General features: G+C 34.3%; 2 protein-coding genes across 5 annotated transcripts; one reads left to right on the top strand and one right to left on the bottom strand.

Annotated features, from left to right (window-relative positions):
• Positions 1 to 6,280: 6,280 nt before the first annotated feature.
• Positions 6,281 to 8,136, top strand: LOC133682381 (uncharacterized). Its single transcript, XM_062105709.1, has 2 exons — positions 6,281 to 7,335; positions 7,598 to 8,136. Exons 1-2 carry the CDS (start codon positions 6,546 to 6,548, stop codon positions 7,684 to 7,686), a joined length of 879 nt encoding a protein of 292 aa, XP_061961693.1. The 5' UTR covers positions 6,281 to 6,545; the 3' UTR covers positions 7,687 to 8,136.
• A 233-nt stretch (positions 8,137 to 8,369) lies between these two features.
• On the bottom strand, positions 8,370 to 14,031 carry LOC133682380 (pectin acetylesterase 6-like). 4 transcript variants are annotated; one of them, XM_062105707.1, is made up of 14 exons: positions 13,593 to 14,030; positions 13,187 to 13,269; positions 12,853 to 12,982; positions 12,666 to 12,739; positions 11,664 to 11,750; positions 11,458 to 11,582; positions 11,290 to 11,350; positions 11,014 to 11,067; positions 10,850 to 10,927; positions 10,202 to 10,307; positions 9,936 to 10,081; positions 9,613 to 9,716; positions 8,754 to 8,914; positions 8,370 to 8,664 (listed from the first exon to the last, which is right to left on the bottom strand). In XM_062105707.1, the coding sequence occupies exons 1-13, from the start codon at positions 13,804 to 13,806 to the stop codon at positions 8,788 to 8,790; spliced, it is 1,389 nt and encodes a 462-aa protein (XP_061961691.1). In that variant the 5' UTR covers positions 13,807 to 14,030; the 3' UTR covers positions 8,370 to 8,664; positions 8,754 to 8,787. The 4 variants fall into 4 exon arrangements, 3 of the variants coding, with proteins under 3 accessions (XP_061961691.1, XP_061961690.1, XP_061961692.1); XM_062105706.1 differs by having other exon boundaries at positions 8,370 to 8,914; XR_009836669.1 differs by lacking the exon at positions 9,936 to 10,081 and having other exon boundaries at positions 8,370 to 8,914.
• Between the last annotated feature and the right edge of the window lie 3,590 nt (positions 14,032 to 17,621).

A 17,621-nucleotide genomic window follows, 5' to 3' on the forward strand; every position in this document is an offset into this window, starting at 1 on the left:
TTGAAACTACTTCCCTCTACAATATTCTTCAACTTGTCTCTTCTTGTGTGGCAAGTTCTTGAAAAAACATAGATAAATTTTATGGTTTTGACTTGGTTTTGTACAAATTGTTACTTCTAATTAGAAATTCCTTGGGGAATTTTTGGAAATCTTAGAATTTAAAGTCATTTTTTTCATAATTAAATTACTTTGTCTAATTTATTATTACTTGCACGGTAAAACTACGGTTATACCATTTACAGAAAATAATCATTAAACTAGCACATAAGGATTTTTTTATGTTTTCAATTTTTTTGAACAGCAAAGTTACAATATTACCTTTAAAATAAATAAATAAATAAATATATATATATATATATGTATTGTTTCAAGGGTATTTTTGGTTTTTTTCATGGGTATTATATATATATATATATATATATATATATATATATATATATATATATATATATATATATATATATATGCAAGCTTAGTCATTTTAAAATATTAAATGTTATTAAAAAAAAGTTAAAGACACATGTCATCACGTGACGGCTCCCGCGCCTTTTAGGAGGTGCATGCATGGTCATACGGTTATCAAATTCCACCATCCAAGGCGATGTTAGAAGTAGCGAATCATTCTCTTCCTGGTTGTGTGGTGTGCTTTTATGGCGGACGCAAGGTTGGCCTCCAACATGCATTTTTTTCTCCTTCTCTCTTTTAACCTAAAATTTATGTCAGCCCATCCAAAAAATAATTATGCCCTCCAGTTTGTATTTCTATCAATTTTAGACCTCATTATTTTGATTATTATTTGTGTTTTTTTTTATACTTTTTGAATTTTAGATTTTTTTTAATTTCATCTCTGAAATTTTATTTAATTTAATTTTGTATCCAAATTGGTCCTTGTTCTTTTGATCATTTTTTTTTGTTTTATCTTTTTTATTGATTTGTTAGTTTTTCAATTTCATCCCCAATCATTTTATTGTATTTATTTTTTATCCAATTTAGGTAATCTTTCTTTTAATTGTTATTTTCTTATCCTTTCTTATTTTTATTTTAAAATTTTGTCCCTTTATATCTTTTTTTATTTAGTTTTTTTAAAATCTAATTTGAGTCCTTATTTATTTGATTATTATTTTACTATCATTTTCTTCATTTATTTTATTTTTCAATTTAGTCTCTAATTATTTTATTTCATTTATATTGCGTGGATTTTAAATTGTTCTATGATTGTAAATATTACTTTATTAGTTTTTCACGTCTGTCTTCCTGCAAGGTAATTTCAGTTTCATGAACTGAGTTCGATTCGAGTTCATTTGTTTTGTTTTTTTATTATAATTTTTTTTCAAATTCATCATTGAACATTTTTATTATTGGACTTTGAACTTTGTTATTTGTTCAACTTTTCTTTCATTGGGTTATTTTATTCTTATAGTTGAGTAATAAGTTAATTGAGTTAACTCGAGTCTTTTTCCTCGAAGTGTTTTTTTGCAATTTCATTATTTGACATTATATTATAGGCCCTTGAGCTTTTTGATTTTTTTTTATTTTTCTTTCTATGGAATTATCCCAAGTACAAGTTAGTCAAGTCATCTTAGTTTTTTTTTTCAACTATTTTTTTTTAAAATTTAGCTTGAGTCTTTTTTGCTAGGTTTTTCTTTTAAAATTATTTTTATCTTAATCTCATATTGCAAGAGGTTGGTTAGTCAAGTTAATTCGAGTTGACTCATTTTTTTATCAACTTTTTTTTTAAATGATTTTTTTTTGTTCATAATTTGACATCATATTATTGGCCCTTGAGCCTTGTCATTTTATTTTCTTTCCATCATGTTATCACAAGAATGAGTTTATCAAGTTAATTAAGGTTTGCTTGTGTGTTTTTTTTTATTGAACTTCAATCTCTTTTACTAGGATCTTTTAAGAGTCTTTTTTTTTAATTTTTTTATTCTAGTCTTATATCAAAGGTGGTTGGCTAGTCAAATTAACCTGAGTTGACCCGAGTTTTTTCATTCAACATAATTTTTATCTATGTTTTAATTAATTAACCAGTATTAACTCGGGTTATTATTATTGTGATATTCTTTTTGCAGTAAAATTTTTTTAACCCAGCCTACAGAATAGCACAAATCACCTAACTAATGTGTGTGTGACTAAAACCAGAAAAGTTCCGATGCTTGATAATACTCAAAAGCACATAAGGATATCAAGTTATTATTGTGAAGGATAGAACATATGCCCTTAAGGTTCTATCACGTCTCTTTTAGTGCAAATAAATAATGTCAACAAGCCTTTTAGATTCAAACAACTATACTTTTTAAAGTATACATTTACTTCAAAAATTAACCAACCAAAGAAACATAAGTGTCCAGAACATTTCATTTTCCATCTATTTTTATATTAATTTTTGAAATCAAAACTGATGAATAATTAATTCTAATAATGAATATAATTAATTGTTGTCATTTTGTCTTAATTACCCACCATTAAAAAAAACTTACAATTTTTATCTTTAAATCCATACATTTTTCTTTTGAAAAAGCTATTAAGGAAGATGAAAAAGGATGACTATTCGAACTTTTTATTTATGGTCTAGAAAAAAATTAATTTTATAAGCCATAATATTATTTTATAAAAAATCAAAAAAACAAACCCAAGCCCTAGGCTCGAGCTGAGCGCCAATTTAAATCCTAAAAATATTTATACTCAATTTTAAATTTAATTTTAAATATACCCATTATCTATGATTTATAAAACAAATTTTAACAATGAGGTGGTCCACCAACAACGACTGTATTGTCATCAATAGCATTCCAACTGTGCTCCCGAACTCAGTCCATCTCGTTGCTGAATACAATAATTTGATGGCATATTTTTCAAGGCTTTAAGTTATTTTATTGTTCAAGGAAATATATCTACAGAGTATACTGTTATTTTTCTTTATTTTTTTGACAATATATACTAGTATATATGTTTAACATTTAACTTGGTCTGTTAATTAAATATGATAGCCTGAAGGTCCATGGAAACATATTTAAATTTAATATATCAACATCTATAAGTTTGAGATGAAAGCAATGTTATTCACGTACCCCACACAATGAAGAATTGATTGAATGCCTCGACCAATCATAATAAACCTTGATATACAATCTCGTGGAGTATAGTTTAATTAGTCAGATTTTAAGTTTGTTTCTCAGAAATTATTAATTCGGGGTCATTGGATGTTTGCATGGTCGTTAACTTCAAAGTTCGTGAGATTAGTCAAGGTGCACACAAACTGATCCAGATATCAACATTTTTTTTTTAAAAAAAAAACCTTGATATACTGTTATAATTATTTAGTTTTAACGCTTAAGCTATGCGATTTTTTTTTCTTTTTATTTATTTCTGTCAGTGTTGATGACTGAGTCTAGATATATATTTTTTTACAATTTAATTGCAGTCCCTTTGACCATAATCTTTTTTATTATATCAATGTATATCCTAATGACTTTTCTAAAGAGATAATAACCATCATTCTATCATGCCCAAAACACATGTTATTAACGAATATTGTCTTTAAGTTCTGTCGTTTTGATTTAAATTTTGTACATTATATCAGCAAGAAGTGGTACGAATTGCTTTATTATGTGTTTCTATCACACCGAATTATGTCTAATTAAAAAGAAAAAGTTAATAATTTTCAACTCTTCACCCTTGCATTATTGAGAAAAGGAATCATATACTATTACATTCCCAAAATATATAAAAAAACAATATTTGATGGGGTCCGGTCCAAGCACTCAGAATGCAATCATAGCCACACAAACTCCTAGACGGCCTAAATCATCCTCACAACTCCAAAGTTTTGTACGTGAGATTGTCCTCTCCAGATATATTTATTATAATCAAGAACAAAAATACGTGTAATTATCCCAATCACTCCTCTTCCCATACCAACCATCCATTTCAATTGCCATCAATGGAGCTGGCTTAAAATAGCGACTAGTCAATAGATGAACGGTCGGTGAGCGGCAGCGTTTACCGTACCCTTTAAAAATAAAAATTATTATTTTAATACATTTTAAAATAAAAAATACATTTTTTTTAAAAACCCACTACTATAATAATAAATAAATTTTAAAAGAATGTATAAGAATATTATAGCGGTTATTTTTTAAAATATTTTTTATTTAAAAATACATCAACATAATATATATATATAACTATATATTTTTTAAAAATTATTCTCGACACAACATATTAAAATAATTTTAAAAAACAAAATTTTAAAAAATATAATTTCAAATGCATTAGCAAATAGCACCGAAGCCGTGCCCCGGTGTTTATTGTACCAATATTTTGGTCCAAAGAAGCACTATTTCTTAGTAATCATCTATAATTATATAATTCATATGGATAAAGGGGTGGCTAAAGAAAGAAGAGAAGCATGGGGACCACTCATTCTCATCAAAGGATGACAGATGTCTTGGGTTTGATGGGATGGTGCCATGTGTAAGTGTCTATTTAGCATGGTCAGAGCTTCTACTTTTCATATATTTTTTTTTAAATGTTAAATTAATATTTTTCTAATAACTTTTTTTTATAATTCTAATTTTGATAATATAAAAAGAATTAAAAATACATTATAACCGATCACTATCTGGTGATTTTATGTCGGGCCTTGGTTGGATGGACCCCATTGGGCCCTGGGTGTTGTGAGACCACCATTCCCATGAGCAGGAGTAGAGATTGCGAGCCTTGAGAAGAGCTAAAGACGCGGACAGCTGTCCTATTGAACGCGGTTATATACATCATCGTCATCGTCATCAAATAAGGCAGTCTCGTGGGCCTAATGGGGCCAAATTTATAGCCAGCATCCTTATCCACTACCAGAACTACCCTTCATAGTGCAAATATCAAGGAGGGCAGTTTCGGAAATGAAAGTGCTATTTAGAGCACTTGTTTTATGTGATTAAAAAGTATCAAATGAAAAAAAAAGTTGGTATCGTAAAGAGCACTCGTTTTTCATATTCCAAAACCTTATTATTTTTTAAATATTTTTGTAATATACTGATATTAAAAATAAATTTTAAAAAATAAAATAAATTATTTTAATATAAAAAATATCTAGTTGTTACATTAAAGGTGAAAGATTAAAGGTTAAAAGTTAAGTGAGAATAATTAATGTCACATCTCAACTCACTACCTAGATACTCTAAAAAGTGAAAAAGTAAGGGAACGCCCAGTAGCAGCTAGCTAGCGAGTGTGTAGCGCCACCAGGAAGGGGTAACCATACTAATTGCTATACATTATTGGAGGCTTACGCTAAAAAGGAGTAGAATTATGAACCCTTTGAAAAACATCCAATTTCAACTCAATCATTATGTTTTTGATGATAGCCAGTCTGAGTGAGATTTGCCACTCGGGAAACCAACTGGAGACACACATGCTCGGGGCTCAACTGGACTGCCCTTTTTGATCCCTCGCTAAACAGTGCTAGATCGACACTCTACTCATTTTGTTGGATCCCAACTCCACTTCAAACCCAGAAGATAAAAGGATTGGGCAAACAGTGGTGGAAAAGTTTAACAATGCCCTCCATTTTTTTTATCAGCAGCAAGAAGTATCCCTCCGTCGCCATGGCTAGCAGCAACCACAGCAAATCAGAGCCTTCAAGCCGAATTTCGGTGCGTCAAATGGACCCGTGAGCATTGCCTTTATTAATACCTGTTTGGCCATTTCCGGGACATCGTGCAGGCAGGTCTCTGTCTGTGTTCCTTCTCCTGGTTCACGCTTGCTCTGATATTGTAGCAAGTCGTGACCCATTAACGTTAACGAATCCCAGACTGTAATTATCTGTGGTTACGTGTCATTAGCCTAGTGGCGGCAGGGGCACTCACTAATCACTATTTACACTGATTCTGTGAGTCAATTATCTTTAATTTGCCGTTTGAATTTCCAATCCAGCGAGTAAACGTTGTTTCAAGGTGTTTTTTTTTATTTAAAATCTATAAAAATATGACTTTTTTTATTTTTTAAAATTTATTTTTAACATTAATATATTAAAAATAAAAAAATCAAATTTTTATAAAATGCTGTTTGAACCATCTCCCAGGAGCGTCTTATTACCGAAGCACGGACGTGTCGGATTAGCGTTTAAAATGTCTCACAAACAATCCTGATTACCAAAACATCCCTCCCAGTCAAATCCTTTCAAACAAGAAAAGCTAAGCACAAAGTGACAAGTGGAAAGGGCATTTTAGGGATGGCGAGCAAACAACGCTGCATAAATATGAATGTTTGGTCCGGGGAATGTGTTTACGCTTCACCTTATCATGAAATGAGAAACGAATGATTCACAGAAATCCGAAAGCCACAAATCATTTATTTATTTAACCTCTCCTGCCAAAGCGCTACCCTCTCTTGTATTCCTCCTCTTTCCCTTTTCTCTGATAAAACTGCAACACTTTATCTCCTTCACTTCACTTCACTTTCCTCTTTTTTTTTTTTTGTTCTTTTCCTGACACGCCGATAAACTTTTGATAAGCTAGTGATCCTCAGGGCTTGTCAGTTGGCAAATGGCTTCAGATGAGAGTATGGCCTTGCTTTCTTCTTCAGTTCAAGAAGATGATCCATATGATCATGACACGGATGATGGGTATCAGCCTCCTAGTCTTCATAACCTGTCTAGGTTGTCCATGTGTACAAGTTCCATGTACACCAATGAAGATGATGATTATCAAGATTGTGATGGGATGAAGATGTTTCTTTCAAGATTGCCTGCAGAGAATTTTGATGCTGATGAGGAACTCTCTGATGATCATAAAGAAGGCAATAACAAAAACGCACTTGACCTCTCTTCAGATTCTGATGAAGAGCCAGGGTGCTACTCACTTCCAGCGACACCACCTCGGAGGAGAAATCGTGGTGGCTTAATAAATCAAGTACAGTTAATTGGAGCGAAAGATTATGCCAGTGAAAATGAAGCTCAAAAGGGTATCACGAGACAAAAGATGAGAAAGAATTTGAGGAAAAGAAGGGTCATAAGAGAAAGGTGGATGGACAATAACAACGTGAGTTTTAAAAAGAAAGAAGAGGAGATGACGGGGGTGAGTAATTATGGGTATTGTAATAGTTTTAGTGGGGAGAGTGAAGGTGGTGGGTTGGTAGTGATAACAAGGCCGAAAGGAGGGAGGAGGTCGTTGTGTATGGACTTGGATGAAGTGAAGGCTTGTAGGGATCTTGGGTTTGAATTGGAACATGAGAGGATGCTAGAGATGCCTGGTCGTGTCTCCCTTTCAGGATCTACTCTTGATACTAGTAGTGGTGGCAATTCTCCTATTGCCAACTGGCGCATCTCTAGCCCTGGTTAGTATACATTTACCAATAACGTCTCTTGACTTTCTCTCTGTACGGTATGCCTACACATTGCAAAAGATAGAATCTTTGAAATGATTTACGGACCAAAACTTGAGATGGGTGCTTAAGAGTTCTGAATATGACCAGCACTGTCACTAATTCCGACGAATTGCGGGCTGTTGAGTTTCACATACTATATTTTCAGTGTTGTTTATAATGGCCTCAAAGTTGAAACTTTTGTGTCTAATTGAGTGTGGAATTTGTTATGCAGGTGATGATCCGCGAGATGTTAAGGCAAGGCTCAAGGTATGGGCACAGGCAGTGGCAATTGCATCTGCATCTAGACATGGTGGCGTCTGACTAGTGATGTTTGCGGATTCTAATCTATACTTTATTGTTTTCATTTTATTTTGTTGGGTGAAGAGAGTTTACCTTACCTCTTCATTTTCTTTCCTACAAAAGAGTTTATTTTGCCTCTCTTTTTGTGAAGGTTACCTTCATTTTCTTTTCCAGTTGGGTTACTGGAATTGAAGCTGGAGTCAAACATTATTTGCCCACTACTTTACTTACTTTTGTACAGCTTCCCGCTGTTGTAAATATCACATGCACACTGGGGTTGGAAGCATGAAGATGGTAGTAGACTTGAAAAACATAGTTCATTACTTGTAGTGTGATTTTGAAGGTTTTGTATACGGTTTGTCTAATTGTTTGTTGTTAGATTTGATTGATTTGGGTGCTTGCGGCATTTAGATTGAGATTGTGTTACATTGTTTATCCAGAAAAGAAAAAAGAAAACATTGTATCGAGTTATCTAGGGCCTTGCGTGGTTATGTTGTTGGAGTATGAGTTTGCTTACAGAAAGAGGATCGTTTCTTTTGAAACATAGAACGATTTGTACAGCTACTTCTAATCTAGGCGCACACCCCTTTCCTTTTCAGGATAGAAACCACCAATGCACGTGCTCACGAGCTAATGATAAAAACCTCGAGCATTTTAGGTCCAACGCCCAGAAATCTTGGGTACTTCAGTGGAAATCATCCCTGTATCCCATTAACAAACAAGTACGCTTTTTCATTTTCTTCGACAGTAGAGTGCCTTGCATATTTCCAAGTACAAATACCCGGGCTCACGAAGTTAAGGATGTTATACCTATCCCATGAAAATATAAAAGCTTGCAAAATTTGAGTTCAAATAGAAATGGAAAACAATCTACGTAGAACCCATGACACAGTAAATTTTTAATAAAACGTGGACAGATCAAAATTGACAACGTCTAGAACCAGTGTTAAGTTCTTGTAAAATCTTCTGCTTGAAATGCAATAAGAAACTCAGGACCAGCTGCAAGAGCATAAGAAATGCAATGACCGTTAAAAATGGTGCCTTGAGCCAATGGTTTCATAAGGCTGTGAGCAAACAGATCTACACACCGTGTCTTTATCGACATGGACTTGAAGACAAATGTCACCGGACAAACTTAAACCCCGCAGTGCTTATAGAACATAATGACACCAAGAAGATGATGAGCAGATTTAATGGGGTTGAAGTTAACCTTGTAGACTGGGAGAACGTTATGTTTGAAACAACATCACTGCAGAGGGAGACACTAATTTTAGTTTTCGACAGTTGAAATTCAGTAAAATGGTGCATGAATTATACAGAAAGAAAAGAAACTGGACGATGATACAAGCTATCACCATTCACATGACTCGAAGCATATCACTTGTGGGTTACATGGTGACACCCGGGACAGAACAAATTAGTTTAACATGTATTCTCGGTAACAGCAATATTGACATTGTCCCCATGTAAATTCAATTTTGGGATCTAAAGCCAGCACACACACACCATCTTTCAGCATAACAGTGTCATAGACTCATGATTCTGACAAAAGAATAGAGCGTTATATAGTGAACAGAATTTAAAATCTGTGGTTGAATTGAATTTTCTGAAATTCGTGGTTTATGATTGCTGAGCAGGAGGAAATGACAGCAGAAGCAGGAGGCATGATGGCTGAACCATGACCTTGGGTTTTCTATAATATCTCGAATATTCATTTCAACTTGATGCCCGGTGAACTTTTATGTTCTACTGGGACAGTAAAATAATACAACAGAGAGATCACATGTCCATACACATTCAGGAAGAGTGATGCTATTCACTGCATTCACCCCGCCAAGTGATGTCTTAATCATCACCACAAACAAATGTTCCAAGTTCTACATGTGTCAATCAGGGAAATGAATAAAGAAGAAGCCATAAGGAACCGATGGATAAGTTATCACTCACTTGAAAACTAGATTATGGCATGTGTTGTCACAGGGGTATGGACAGTCAACAGCTTTAACATCTTCCCGATCAAAATACCAGTCTCCAACAGATTGTGCAATCCTCTGCATGGTGTGAAATTTAATTAGTGCAAGTTTTTAAGTTCCATACATGCACGCATGCAAGGCATCCTGCGTGTGTTCATCAGATCACACTATAAATGCGAAATAATTTCATTGTAATCCCTCCGTTCTATGAAAAGAATAAGGGACAAACAGATCACATGTGAATATCTATTCTACATTTACTATAAAGCCTCTGTCTACGAAATTTATCAGCTATACCTTGTTCCCTATACGTGGAGAATCATCAGCGAACCATGTATCTTGTCTCTCAGATTGGCAATGAGCAAAACAAGAATTTATGAACAAACCATTTTGATTGGATGATGAAAAGACTTTTATGGCATCCAGCATTTGATTCCTGAAGTCTGTTTTATAACAGAGAAAGGACAGACCACTATATATATGAATCATGAGTTCTGAGTCAAGCTGAATATTGATGCAGGAATTAAACAACCAAGCAAAAGAAAGTTTATTTCAAATTCTACCTTGCAAAAATTGGATCTGTGATGAATTACATTGTGCATTATTTTGTCTGCATTCTGTCCATGTACCATGAGGATCAGCTGATGGTGGAGCTAAACTGGACCGCAGCTGCCAAAAAACAAAGAGAAGAAATTTTACTCAAGCTATCCAACTTTCAGGAAATGACCTGGCCCATAAAATGTAACTACAGTGTTGATTTGATGTTTCACTAGTGTTCACATGCAATTTCTTTAGCCCTTTTCCCAATGGTTGCTCTGCTGTTCATTTTTTTCTTCTCTTCTGTTTTCTTGGTTTTAGTACTATCTCAATTTTTAAACCGAGGACTCTTCTACTTGCCTTAGAAATCATGTGTCAGTCACGTCTGCTGATGGCTTCTGGCCTTCGGCTCAAGTTGCAACGAAGAGGGGTTGAACAGGGAAAAGTTTTATTTGAACTAAACTCAAACTGGTAGGTTTTGGCAACATGAAACATTTTTCACCAAGCCCCTACCCTCAGGGTAAAAAAACTAATTACAACGTCTTTTTTCGAATGCAGCAAAAGACCTACTGTTTAACGGCATGATAGCTGTTTGAGAAAGTATACTTGTTACGTGGTACATAATCCTTTCCTTGTTAGCTATTAGAAAGAAAATTTGAAGATAAAATGATTACCTGCCATACATCATAGGCTGAATTGAGAAGAAATAGTGGAGTCCTTACAGCAGCAACCAAATTCTGGGGAAAGAAGCACTGAGAAAGGGGGGAGAGAGAATCATAAAATCTCTGACATTAAAATGTACTCGTGCAACTACTCAATAATCAAGCCAGAAGATTACCGAAGTTGGATCTAGGTGGTCAATACAAGTACTTGGCAGACTCTTTTGCACTTCCTACAATTTCATCCATATACACATGATCAATCAATGGCCAAGTACCAAGAAGAAATGTATTCAATGGAGAGATAATACCTACAATTTAACGCAACGAAGAAAAAGGTGAACCAGCATATTAATAACTATCAGATCAAAGCATTCAGATTCTATAAGGATCACACAAAATGATTCTACTTAAAAAATTGTTTTCACCAGCATGGCAATTGTTTAAAGATATACCTGTAAGCTGACTACACCACTATAAAAGTTTTGCAGGGTGTGCCCACCTGATATATCCATTCTGCAGAAGTTCCATTAAAAAAAAAAAAAATCATCAATGACATATATTTCAATTGAAGTTCATGCACTGATAGAAGCCATCAAAAAGAATTAAGAAAAGCTTCTTACGCATTGAGAAACATTCCAGCATCACTTAAGCATTTCACTTTTGTAGACTGTGGAAATAATTCCCTGAATTCATCACAATGAATTATGGATGCCAAGCCCCCAGCAGAGCATCCAGAGAGAAGAGCCTAAAATGCATTTGTGGACTAAATTGAATGGAACTGAAAGAACAGTATAACATTCAGAAAAGACATGATAAATTAAAATACCTGAGTGGCATTTTGCATTCCTTCAGCCATTAAATATTCCATTGCAGCTGACCAGATTCGTTGTCCTCGAAAATAAAGCTGTGAAGCCTGAAAAGGTAACTCAAAGAGTCAATGCAATTTCAAATTTTAGAAGGGAAAATAAACTTTAAGCCAAACTACCTTAAATAAAAATAAAATAAGAGAGAATTGTATTGATCGATAATATTGGATTGTTACATATGGTTATATTTATATAGTGAAAACAAAAGACTAAGACAACAAATCAAACCAAATTACAATCATAGATAATCTGATCTCCTTAATCTCCACTTGTATTATAATCTTTGAATGATCTTATTTGATTTCTTGGTTTATCTTTAACTGCTCCATAATCTTCTTTACATTATATTCTCTAATAAATCTTTCCATAGCTAGCATAAAGGAAACATGAAGAAGAGGGAGGCAAATCCTCCATACCAACAAAAACATTTATTGTCCACAGTTTCAAAACAGAAGAACCAATTTTGGTTTTTCATATTCCTTTGCATGATACTGTCATTCTTTGACATCTGTAAAATTTCAGGCCACTGAATCAAATTGATATATCTACATGGGTCCGCAGGAAAACAAATAATCAGCCAGAGTTTCTAGATGAACCCTGTCAATCACCAAAATTCCTGACACTCCTGCGGATTACATGTAAAATTTGGCAAATGCAATGCTATGAGAACCTTACAGAATGCTAAAACAAAAAATATGAAGACACAGCCTATGCTAAAGATCACTATAATACAAGACATGCTGCTTCAGTATGTCAGCATTGAAGTTATAAAATGCCCTCGAAGTACAGCTGCTGATATATCTGAGGATAGTACCTCTTCAATTAAATCATTTAACCAAACCAATTATCTTCAGCATGCCATGCAGCAAGATGCCGATTAGAGCAATTTAGGCAAACCCTTATATTCTATCTGTAATAGTTATTCGAGAAATAAAGTACAAGGAGCAAACATTCCCACCAACCTCATTCTGACTGTCCCCGCTAAAAGATGCGCCATCACAATAGCGTACCTTAACTCTGTTCCAGTTAAAGAAATCTGTATGCATAAGAAACCACCACTTTTACAAACAATGGATCACCCTTACAAACAATAATCCAAACTTCTATTGAAATAGCCAGAGTATGAAGTTTCCTAGGTTGGGAAGAAACCTGGATTTTCTTCTGCTTTATCACTTAATATTCCAGTGAAAGGTAATTGCTTTTCAAAAAGTTTTGATGAACCACGACGAGTAGTTTTGCGGTAGACACAATTTCTAATGGTATCGCACCACCCTCCTCCCTGCATCAAGCCAGAGACACCGAAAAGTGAATCACATTTATGAGCTACAACAAAGCATAAAAAAGAAGAGACAGAAAGACGAATACTCCTATGCAAAAAATGACAATTGGCTTGCTCTTGAAGATTCCAAACTTAAAAGACAATGCTGCTGCTATTGTTGAATGGAATCTAACGAAGCCAATTCTGAAATGTTGTTTCGCATACCTCTAACTGAACGAGCCAGCTATCTTTTCCCGTTCCAGACCCACGATCCAAGTGGTAACCGGGCAGTGTTCCATCCAAACAGACTGGTACAAGAAGACGTAACAGTAAAACATCAAGCAGTCGACTTCAGATAAAACAAGAATGGCCTCACTTTCAATCTGTAAAATAATCTCCTCCTCTTTGAAGATATAAATGCAGCAAGATTACACAATATCACAGACTCTATTTAAGAACTATCACATCGTTAAAGCAATCAACTGAATGCCAAACAAAGAAATTCATTCTTGAAAAGAAATGAGAAAAAAAAAGAGAGACAGCCCAGTAAATCATTTTCACAGTAGTATTTGATAACAAGAGCATCCAATTCCAACAATGGACACAAGAATTAAGGAGAGAAAGGAAGTACCAGCTCCACTGGAATCAGCTCCATGAATAAGAGTGAGGCCGACCATGAGAGGTTTATCAGTAACAGAGGAAGAAGGTGAGACAGCCGCATAGTACTCAAGGAAGGAAAGGACTCCTTCCCTATCTTTCAAATCTTGAAAAACATGGTTAGATCCGCTCAAAACATTCCCAATTAAAGTACACACGAACAGGGACAACACTTGCACCTGCTTCATCCTTTCTCTCTCTTTGATTCTGTTATCTAGCTACACACACACACACACACACACACACAATTTTGCCTGCACTAGGCTAAAGTTGTTTTAATTTCGTGTAGCATTTGAATTTTCTATATAGTGAGTTACTGAAGATGAAATCCGGGATCTTTTTGTAACGAGGCAATGAAATACGCCTTCCTTTTGCTGAGCCGCCACTCGCTCTCACTCACTGTTTCAAAATTAACGATTTTAAGCGCAAGTCAATTATTATACTGTTTGGCACAGAAACCGTTGTCGTTTTTTCTCTTTCTTTTTATTCACTTTTTTCTTTCTTTTTTTTATTCTTTTTCACGTGGACTTCAAATTTCAAAGCTCGCGTGGCTGTTCTCGTGACAAAAATTATTCTTTCCTTTCCTTTCCTTTCTTCTCGTTTTTGTTTCCTGGTTCTGGCAATATTACAAGGCAAAATTAACAAAACCTAACTGGTTGGAATAATATAATATATATTTATTATGTCCAATTTTTTATAATTTTTTTAATTCTATTTCAGAACCCCAGTATCATTTTTTGGTACCGTTTGGGAACGCGGCTGCGGCCGCGTTCTCAAAAAATTTAAAATTTTTTTTTTTGTTAAAATTTAATATGGTTTGTACGTTTTGGATCGTTTTGATGTGCTGATGTCAAAAATGATTTTTAAAAAATAAAAAAACATCGTTGACATGCATTTTGGCACGAAAAGTTATTTGAAAAGCACCCGCAACCACATTGCCAAACACGCTCTTTATATAAAAAAATATTCTTGCTCGGAGGGAAAGCCTTTTATTTAAGGGTTAAGATGTGAAAAGAACTTTTTTTATTTTTAAATTCGTGTTTGGTATTGCAGTGAAGAGTGTTTTTTAAAAAATATGATTATTTTTTAAAATTATTTTTTATATATTTTTAGATTATTTTAATATGTTAATATGAAAAATAAATTTTAAAAATTAAAAATATTATTTTTATATATTAAAAAACTCTCTCTCTCTCTCTCTCTCTCTATATATATATATATATATATATATATATATATATATATATCCCAATTACTCTGTAGTACATTGCTATCACATGTAACTTTTTCCGTACGTGTTTGGTTTTTCATGAAAAAGAAGACCCAGAACCAATGCCTTTCCGTCAAAACACCGAAAAACAAAAGAAGAAAGATGTTCGGACAGAGAAATTGAATTGTTTGCCATCCATGACTTTTTCTCTACATTGATGGGTGATGTTTCAGACATCTATTATTATTATTATTATTATTATTTGGTTAGAAATCAAATAATTTACCCTCCCAAACCATGTTCTGAAGAGCTGGCCCATATATAATAGGAGGGAGGCCTCCTTCAATTCTGGCTAGAAATCTCAGGGAGATGGGCAACCATATTCTTACACATAAATACTGTTGTAAAAGCAATGAGTTTGGTTTGTAATTCATATATTGAGTTGTATGTATTGACCTTCACATGCGCCATTAATACTTCCTTGAGGTTGAGATGTCAGAACTTACAAGGATTTGGTTTCCTCGGAGAAAAAGAACAAAAATAAATATAAGAGATAACCTCGTGTCCAGGCTTCAAACTAATTTTGTTGTGCATGAGGGCTCCATTCTCCAAGCCCGGCGGGCATGACTTCTGATGCACCAATATCTATCTCATCATTCCAAACCTTGGGGCGACAACGATGAGGCGGCACATGCTCGGTCCACCAGTACCGGACGAGGTGCACGGCCTTTATAGAAAGCTTTCATGGAGGAGGGTTGCTAGTACTGCTTTTTCGATGATATGATGTAACATCCTCTAACTCTATGTTGGCTCATCTACCACCTTGCACACCCTGGCGATTACTAATACTTGTAAGGCTATCTCTATGATCTGTAACTTCTTCTCCGATCCTAAAGCGATAGATATAAGTGTTAACATATACAAAACCCATGGCTAAATTGTAGCTAGATGAGAAAAAACATGAGATTGAGTTTGAGAAATTGATAGATATTCGTGAACTAACTGTGAAGAAGACAGGGAAAGAGATTTTAGATCTGAACCTGAAGGAGTTTGATATGGATAAGTTGTTAGGAAAACACATGCATGTTATGAGGCGATGCTTGATTATGAAAGAAGTTGGAGTAGTTTACAGATGGGCCAATGGTTTGTGATCCTTGTTATCATAACCATCAAGATAGGCCTAGAAGTAAAGCACGTCAGCTAGAAACATCCTTGTATTCGATCTCTTATCTGGAGCCTAAACCTAGCCTCCCACGAGGAAAGGCCCATATGTCTCTCTTTATCTATAAAAGTGATTTCAGTGCTTTAAGAAAACCTAAATTTATCCCTAGTAACTAATTAAGAAGGACAAACTCGATCGTTTCTAACAGGATCAACTTATTCATGTACTAACATAAGATTCTGTCGCACTCTGACTCGCTTGGTGGTGTGATGGACATGCTATGTGCACCTGCATTGTCAAAAATGATTGAAGAGATAGAACTTTGTTACAAGCCAAAGTCTTGAGAAGAGGGGAATCACACGTGGTAAGAAGTTAGTTGACAAGTTAGCTAGTAGTTAGGAAGTTAGTTGGAATTAGTTAGGATCAACTAATTTCAAGTTAGTCAATAGTTTAATCCTTGTATAAAAAAAATTATAAAAAAGCTTGAGGTAAGGAATAACACTGATTAATTTAGCAGTGTAAACTGCTCTATCCCTTAATGTCAAAGAATAAACATGGTGGATAGCAACTTGGTGAAGGTTTCAAAAGAGCACAATAAGAGATTTGAAGAACAAATACAAAACATTCATATCTAACTTTTAGAAATCAATGTTCTGGTTTGAAAAAAAAAGCTTAAAAGAATCATCTTTGATGATTCTTTCACCCACAAAAACAGTTTAAGCATAAGCCAATTATCAAAACAATCTAAGTTTAATTTCTTTTAATAAGGATTGTTCAAAAATAATTGAACCTTCTAAAGTTATTTTTGTTCGCAACATGAAGTATGAGATTTATAAAATTAACTTGCTCCAGTTTTTTCATCTATTCAGAATTATAACGAAGTTTGCTATGCTTCATGCTAAAAAATAGACTCTTCTTCAAATTTAAGATCTTCTTTTCGGCCATTAATGCTTTTTAATATTATATAAATATTAAGCTAACTATAAAGATAAGGAATGTTTATGTTTAATTCTCAATACATCAAGAACTCATTACAATGAATCGAAATACCTAAAGGAGATGAGGTAAAGGCTAGGAGACGAGGTAATTAAGTGTTTTTATTCAACTAAATATGAAAATATTTTTGGAGAGAAATAAAAAGTAAATTTTACAGAAAGTGCAAGAAGTTGAGAATGAGAAAGAGGATGAATCAAAGAATGTTGGGAAGGGTGATGTGGGCTAGATTACAGATGAGAAATGTGTTTTTTTTTCTATAACAAGTTATGTAGTTGCACAAGTAAAATTTTTTTTTTATTATTTACGTGGGGTGTCCGGGCCAGCTTGCGCGCACCACGACTATTCCCCACGGCTCACTGGACATCCTGCAAGCCCAGGAGCAGGTAAGGCACCGCGGAGGTGACAAGCGTGTACATAGAGGATCGAACCCGAAACGGAGACGAAACAAATCACATGGTTGACCACAGCAACTAGACCCTCAAGGGCGGCGCACAAGTAAAATTTTAGAGTGAAAGCTTGTGGTTGTGCGAGTGAGCGAGAGAGTCTGCGAGACTTGTCCTTTCTTGCAAAACTTAATATTACATAGGACTTTAGAACAAAAGGACCTGAATAAAAAGATTATATGAATTGAAGCC

Source organism: Populus nigra, chromosome 2 (genome assembly GCF_951802175.1).
Source record: "Populus nigra chromosome 2, ddPopNigr1.1, whole genome shotgun sequence".
NCBI lineage: Eukaryota > Viridiplantae > Streptophyta > Magnoliopsida > Malpighiales > Salicaceae > Populus > Populus nigra.

Bases quoted from the DNA above. Each gene is read 5' to 3' on its own strand.
- LOC133682381 (XM_062105709.1), top strand. From the start codon at position 6,546: ATGGCTTCAGATGAGAGTATGGCCTTGCTTTCTTCTTCAGTTCAAGAA. The intron at 7,336-7,597 runs GTTAGTATACAT...TTTGTTATGCAG, and splicing joins CTGGCGCATCTCTAGCCCTG to GTGATGATCCGCGAGATGTT.
- LOC133682380 (XM_062105707.1), bottom strand. From the start codon at position 13,806: ATGAAGCAGGTGCAAGTGTTGTCCCTGTTCGTGTGTACTTTAATTGGG. The intron at 12,983-13,186 runs GTATGCGAAACA...GGCTTGATGCAG, and splicing joins GCTGGCTCGTTCAGTTAGAG to GGAGGAGGGTGGTGCGATAC. The intron at 11,583-11,663 runs GTATTTTAATTT...AATGCATTTTAG, and splicing joins GAATGCAAAATGCCACTCAG to GCTCTTCTCTCTGGATGCTC.